Here is a 7,349-nt window from a genome sequence, read left to right on the forward strand (position 1 = left end):
CTTTGTGATTTTCGTATGTGCTTATTTATATGAATGAATGAAAAGGAGATCCAAAGCTTCATCATCCAGAGATTGCAGATCCTTTGCTTCTGGAGGATCGTTGTCCACCCAACGTCCAGGAAGAAGAAAGGAATACAGCGGAAGGCAGCGAGGTCATCAACAAGGTTCTGGTAAAATATTTTATTTTTTCGCAGTTTTATTTTTACTAGAACTAGTTAGAAACCGTAGATAATAATTTAGGAATCGGCGATCCTGAAGGATCAATTGATTAGTTTTTTGTAGACTTTGTCAATTGATCCAAGGCGGGATAAATTTTTGTTCTGTGGGGTTCTATGCTCTTCGGAGCGGATAGAATCCGGATCGCAGGACGGAGATCCAGTGTAACGCCCGCCCTTACGTGGGCCCTTGACGGACGCTACAGTTCTTACATTCATTCATACATACACTATCATATATGGAAAATTTAACTTTGCAGCGGAACTTAACTAACTATTAAAACAGAGTTCATATATGATAACAGACAAAGATAAACTAACCTAGGTTGCATGGCAATTCTAGATTGTAAAGTTCTAAACATGATAATTAAATCACCAAACATGATATTAAAGACATTGTTTAACATGCAAATATAAAATTGTTGCATGGCCAAGGCTTGGTCAAGTCACCACCACACACATCTTCACCGCCCTGTCCTGCTGCCTCCCATTTGCTCAGTACCTGTTAACTGGATCTGCAATATAAGGAAAGTATCTATAAGCATAAAGCTTAGTAAGTTCCTTTCCTACTCACAAAATCCATCGTTACATAAAACATAACCTTAAAGCATACAAGCATGTCAACATTTCCTAAACAGGCATAATCAATCATTTGACATTTACATCATATGCATGAAACATAGTAATCATTTTGCCTTTTTGAAAAATATTATCTTAATAGATAAACATAAATCATCATCATCTTTGGGGATCCCTGGCTTGTACCCATTCATTTCTTTTGCGCGCATACATACCAAGTAGTACGAGGTAGCTAATCCCGACTACACGGTTACTAGGTCTTCTCAGATGTCCTTCGACCTAGGGGCAACTTTTGGAGCCCATCCCTTGGATCCCTTTCGGGTTCCGGTACAAGCCATTCATTCAAAGTAAAATACTTTTTATACTTTTCCTTTTTCCATCATAACATGAATGTTCCATAACATCTTTCTTTCATTCATAGTGAACATTCACGTCATACATTACATGAATTCAACATAAGGTATTATGAAAAATCATATGTCTAATCACATTTAAACCTTAACTTAGGTTTGGTTGCACTTTCTTCATAGGATTTAGCTTCACTAAGCTTCATTCACCATAACTGACCAAACCAGAGGACCTATAACCTTGTAATCGATCACAAGATCGATTGGTAGGTTTTAAATTGATCCGATGGTCAATTCTGTTAAAATTTTCATCACAGTAGCGTCTGTAATCGATCAACCGATCGATTACAGGGCTTAATCGATCAGAAGATCGATTTCCCCTTACGGTGTCCACAGTAGGCTCGGTAATCGATCAACCGATCGATTACAGACCCGTAATCGATCGACTGATCGATTACACCAGCTTAATCGATCGGTGGATCGATCACAACTCGCGAAAAGTCACGGATTTCATTCTCTTTAAAGCGTGTAATCGATCGGGCGATCGATTACACCCTCTGGTAATCGACCAACGAGTCGATTACCAGGGTTTCTGCTCTCGGTTTCTCAGTTTCTAAGTTCTGTTCTGTTTAACCAAAACTTACATACAACCACCAGTTTAACGAGATTACAACCTAACAGCATATAGATCTAACAAAGAATCCTTAGGTTTTGTTTATCATAACATACGAAAACCTAAACATGCTATAACATAGGGAAGTTCCGGTAACACAACTAGCATACTACGAAAACTTGCCCTTATCTAAACATGCCTGTCTTAACTTTTAAAACAACCGAGTTCTTACCCATAAATTCATGTTTCAGCAACTGTAAAATCATAAGCACGTAACCATTATATTGCAGGTGAGGGAACTTACCTTGGTTTTGAAGTTTCTAAGACCTATACCGAGCCTTTTTCCTTAACCTTCCTAGCCTTCCTTCTTTGAAATCCTGGTTGAGAGACTCGAATGCTTTCGGCGGCCAGAGAAGAAGAAGAAGAAGCAGGGAAACCAAAAAGGAAACAACTCGAGAAGAAAGGTTTATAAAGGGAAGAAGTCGGCAGTTACGATCGAGAGCCATAACTCCCCCACAACCCACGTCCTAAACCCACTACTGCCTCTTCGTTTGGTTTAATGAATCTCATAGACCCTTAGGTTTAACAAGCATTTCCCTTATCTCTTTAACAAGAATTAACTACTATCTCATATGGTTAACTTGGCTTGCTACATATTGGAGGTCCAAGGGTCAATCCTTGGCCCCTCCACATTTCTTTTCTTTTTCTTTCTTTTTATAGCAAAGCCTTCATAAATTAACCCATTAAGGAAACATTTTAGGTCATTCTTAACATAAATACTCATTCCTTTCTATCATAAATTAATCTATCATTCATGCATAATTATCCAGAAATTTATCGAAGGAAATTTCCAACAAAATATATGTATTTGTATTGTGGGTATTACAGGATTTAAATACGGGGGTTGACCGTATTAGTTTAATTTTTTTACAAAATTAGATCTTATGTAAACTCCTTCAAAGGAGTATAGGAAAATTTTGTAAAATTTTATTTACATGCATCGACCGGGTTCCTAGCAAGGCGCGGATCTTTGAGGCCACAAAGGCGCAGCGGAAGAGGAAGCGAGACGGTCAAAAGCCGAGTTGCAGCAAAAAGAAAATAAAAAGGCCATAATAGTTGGAAATAGTTTATTTTTTATTATTTCCATATTTATTTCCTGTTTTATTTATTTGCTGTGTATGTGTGTGGTTGTGTTTAAATAATTAAACATAAAATACACATAGGTAATTTCCTACCCCTTAAGGACAATTAAGGAAAATTATGCGCGTATAATTAACGAACTCCGAAGTTGATCTTGTCTAGGAGTGGTGGTTGCTCCCATATCCAAGAAGGCCTTAGCCTCGCCACAACCTGGAGATCAATTAGGAATTAGTTTTTTATACAAGCATGATTAGATAGGAAATTAGAAATAATTATGAAAGCATAAATAAGAGGTTCAATAATTGATTTTGTCTAAGGTACGCCTGGAAATCAATTTATTGAATTAATTATTAATGTGATCATAATTCAAAATCCTCAAAGTAAAAACTAAGTGGGAGAGGGATTCTTCGAATCCCGCGGTCTCCATTACTGGTTTGTAGGTGATGCATACAGACTTGCGTGCTGGCTTAGACCTTCCTCCCCAACGGATGGGTCTGTATGCGGATCACCAGACAAACTTCCTAAGGGATGGTTATAGGAAGCTACTTAGCTCGCGTATACGTCCACACTAACGTGGCATACGTAACACTAAGTAGTGGACTTAGTACTTTCTATAAGAATATTACCATTATTAATACCTTACCTGTTGTAACATCTGCTGCAGCCATAGAAGAATAAGATTTGGATGAGGATGAATATATCCAAATTCAAGCGATGGTAAAATGTTCTATCGGCCAACCTCAGGAGAATTTCAAGGTACATTTTGAACCACTCCTTAAGGAATTGAAAGAGCAGGGTTATATTGGAGAAAATCCTCTGCAACATTGGGCTAAGAATCAAATAGTGTGTCATCTTGACATAAAAATCCTGATTTCACTATTGAAGATAGGCCTCTGAAGCATTTGACACCTTCTCAGAAGCAGTCTTTTACCAGGCATGTTGAAGCTTTGCTGGAATTAAAGGTTATAAGGCCGAGCAAGAGTAGACATAGAACTACTGCTATCATTGTTAACTCAGGAACTACTATTGATCCCAAGACTGGAAAAGAGGTTAAAGGCAAGGAGAGAATGGTTTTTAATTACAAGCGCCTTAATGATCTTACTCATAAGGACCAGTACAGCTTACCCGGAATAAAAACCATTCTTCAAAAGGTTGGTAAGAGCTAAATTTACTCTAAGTTTGATCTCAAGAGTGGTTTTCATCAGGTTGTTATGCATCCTGACTCTATTGAATGGACAGCTTTCTGGGTTCCTGACGGACTCTATAAATGGCTCATTATGCCATTTGGCCTCAAAAATGCACCAGCAATATTCCAGCGCAAGATGGACAACTGTTTTAAAGGAACTAGTGAGTTTATAGCTGTTTACATTGATGATATTCTTGTTTTCTCTCAGAATAAGGAAGATCATGCTAAGCATCTCAGAATAATGCTGGATATTTGTAAGCAGCATGGCCTAGTTCTGAGTCCCACGAAGATGAAGATTGGTGTTCCTGAAATAGAATTCCTAGGAGCAGTACTAGGAAATAAGAAAATTAAGCTCTAGCCTCATATAATTTCAAAAATTGTGGATTTCCAAGAAAAAGAGTTACTGTCCAAAAAAGGAATGAGATCCTGGTTGGGATTATTAAATTACGCCCGAAATTATATTCCAAATCTGGGTAAGTTACTTGGGCCTCTGTATGCTAAAACCAGCCCAAATGGGGATAAACGAATGAATGCGCAAGATTGGAATCTGGTAAACCAGATTAAGAAGACTGTGAAGAAGCTACCAGCACTGGAGATTCCACCCGAGGACTGTTATGTTATTCTTGAAACAGACGGGTGTATGGATGGGTGGGGCGGTATCTGTAAGTGGAAGCCTTACAAGTTTGATCCTAAATTTGCAGAAAAAATATGTGCATTTGCTAGTGGCAAGTTTAACCCCCCAAAATCCACTATTGATGCTGAAATTCATGCTGTAATGAATTCCCTGGAAGCATTGAAAATATATTTCCTGGACAAGGAGGAATTGGTAATCAGAACAGATTGTCAGGCTATTATTAGTTTCTTCCAGAAATCTTCAAATAATAAGCCATCAAGAGTCCGCTGGCTAGCCTTTACGGACTGAAAAATAAGAAATATGATAAGGTGATTATGGGTTTACAACAAAAAATGAAGAAGAAAAAATTATATTGAATTTTGCAATAGCATATGACCTTATACTAACTAATATATTTTTTAATAAAAGAGAAGAGCGAAAACTTAGGGGGCGTTTGGTTTGGAAAATTTTTTTATTTTTTATTTTTTATTTTCTATTTCTATTTTCTGTTTTCTGATCTAATTTTTAGAAAACAGAAAATGCATTTGGTATGATATACTATTTTCTATTTTCTAGAAAAGAAAATTGAAAAATGTATTTGGTTTGTTAATATAAAAAATTATAAATAAAATAGATTTTTTAAATAAAAATACCATCTTATTCATGGAAAAGAAAAAATCATACAAGAAGGGGATCAACCATATTAGAAAGGGGTCAAACCTGACCTTCTAATACAACATTACATAACTTCAAACTTTTTACATGTATCGCACTATAGGATAAAAGATTCATAGTAAAAATATTAATTAGAACACTGAAAATTGATCCACAATTCTAAATCAAACTTAGCAACAAAGGAAAGATCAAACACTTTCTCCTTCAATTAATAAAACTTGCGACGTTCTATCTTTTAATTGCTGCAACATATCTGAATAATTATGAGAATGAAACCAAAAGAGTACGCCTAAACTGGAGCCCTGAAAAATCAACATGATGTTCTGCTGCATTTCAAATATAAACAGTCACTAAGCATCAACAGATAGAACACTACATGATGTTCTGCTGCATTTCTCTATATAAATAGTCGCTAAGCATCAACAGATAGAAACGACGAGTAGGTGACAGATCAAACCTCCCAAACGATCATGGTGTCCTGGTTGGTTCCCTTCTTTCCCTATTGGGTGAAGAGCGAAGCGACAGCACTGGCCCCGTTCAGGAACATCCTCCCGGGGATCCTATGGACCTGCTCCTCCCTCCTAGACGAGCTCCTCCATCCGTCGAAAGACAGGACCCCATCCGGAGGGCCCTGACGACGCCGAGTAAGCAATCCAGACCAACAACGCAACCCGACGCACCACCACCACGCTGCCTCTCTAGCCGATCCGTCATCTGGGACGAGATGGACTACAAAAAGGGCAAATCGGATCCACAAGAACAAAAAGAAGGGGAGGAAGCATTCGATGAGATCGCCACCATCGACTCCCCTTCGTTGCGCCCCTAAGTTGTTGGGGGTTGAAATTGTAACCAAGTCGGGGAGAGAGAGAGAGAGAGAGAGAGAGAGAGAGAGAGGGAGAGAGAGAGAGCTTGCCTATTTGGTGACGGTGAGCTGTTCATCCTTGGTGGGAGAGTATTGCTGGAAAGTACTCGCGGGGAGGAGAGGCTTGACGAGGAGGTCGATGAGGGCTCGCACGGTATCCTCCATGGGCACCGGCGCCTCCAGCCGATCCGGAGCTGCTCGTTCGTTTGCCATCGTTGGAAGCCGCAAAGGATCTCAAGAAGAAGGGGAGGAAAAGAAGAGGAAAAAAAAGAATTGTGCGATGAGGAGGCGTGCAGTGTTACTGTAGCCGCCTTTTTCCATTTTCTATTTCTCAGCCGCAGTTTTCATTCTCTATAGAAAATGATATTTTATCATTTTCTATTTTTTTAGAAAATAATTTTTTATTTTCTAGAAAATGAGATTGGAAAATACAAAACAAACGGTAATTTTTAGAAAATAAGAAAATAAAAATAGAAAATGACCAAATCAAATGTCCCCTTAATTATCCAACATAAGTTAATAGTATTGGATATACATCTCAAGCATAGTATCAATAGACAAAAAAATATTCACGACTCCTAGAATAAGTGATGGAAGTTAAAGTATGGGAAATAAAATATATTTAAGGAGATGATAGGAGTACAAGTATTAGAAGAAATATACGACAACTTGAATATGACATGGGATAAGATAATATCAAAGTTTAAGGTATTATATACTTATAAGAATGATAAAAACTTAAAAAATATATACAATAGAAGCTAATAATGAAACTTTTAAACATTTATAACAAAAATTAGATACAAAAGAAGGAGAAAGAGATATTTACAAAATAGCTAAATCTATAGAGAGGAGATAGAGATCTTATTCAAACAAGAAGTATTAAAGATGAATGCAATAGGTGTTAATTTGAGGGGTGTCATAAGACAATCGTCTTACGGTTATATTATTTATTGGATAATTAGCAATTTACTATTTGAGTGCACACTCCATATGTGTTTGATTGGATCTTAAACTCAAATACTAAATGCCCGCAATACGATTCATAGCGTGAGAGAATTTGTGATTGGATCACAACTAGTGAGCATCTCTACACGTGTAATTATGAATGTATTGAAT

At 37.4% G+C, this 7,349-nt stretch overlaps 1 protein-coding gene across 1 annotated transcript in view; it reads left to right on the plus strand.

Annotated features, from left to right (window-relative positions):
* LOC141832646 (uncharacterized) overlaps positions 1–5,002 on the plus strand; it is a 13,547-nt gene extending 8,545 nt beyond the window's left edge. Inside the window, exons 2-4 of the mRNA XM_074720110.1 lie at positions 3,780–4,045; positions 4,100–4,408; positions 4,640–5,002. Of these exons, the coding sequence (XP_074576211.1) occupies positions 3,780–4,045; positions 4,100–4,408; positions 4,640–5,002 (938 nt within the window). The remainder of the gene's footprint in view (positions 1–3,779; positions 4,046–4,099; positions 4,409–4,639) is intronic.
* Positions 5,003–7,349: the final 2,347 nt, after the last annotated feature.

The sequence above is a fragment of the Curcuma longa genome, chromosome 7 (genome assembly GCF_044706935.1).
Source record: "Curcuma longa cultivar G26 ecotype Majalengka, Jawa Barat chromosome 7, ITB_CL_G26_1.1, whole genome shotgun sequence".
NCBI classification, from domain to species: domain Eukaryota; kingdom Viridiplantae; phylum Streptophyta; class Magnoliopsida; order Zingiberales; family Zingiberaceae; genus Curcuma; species Curcuma longa.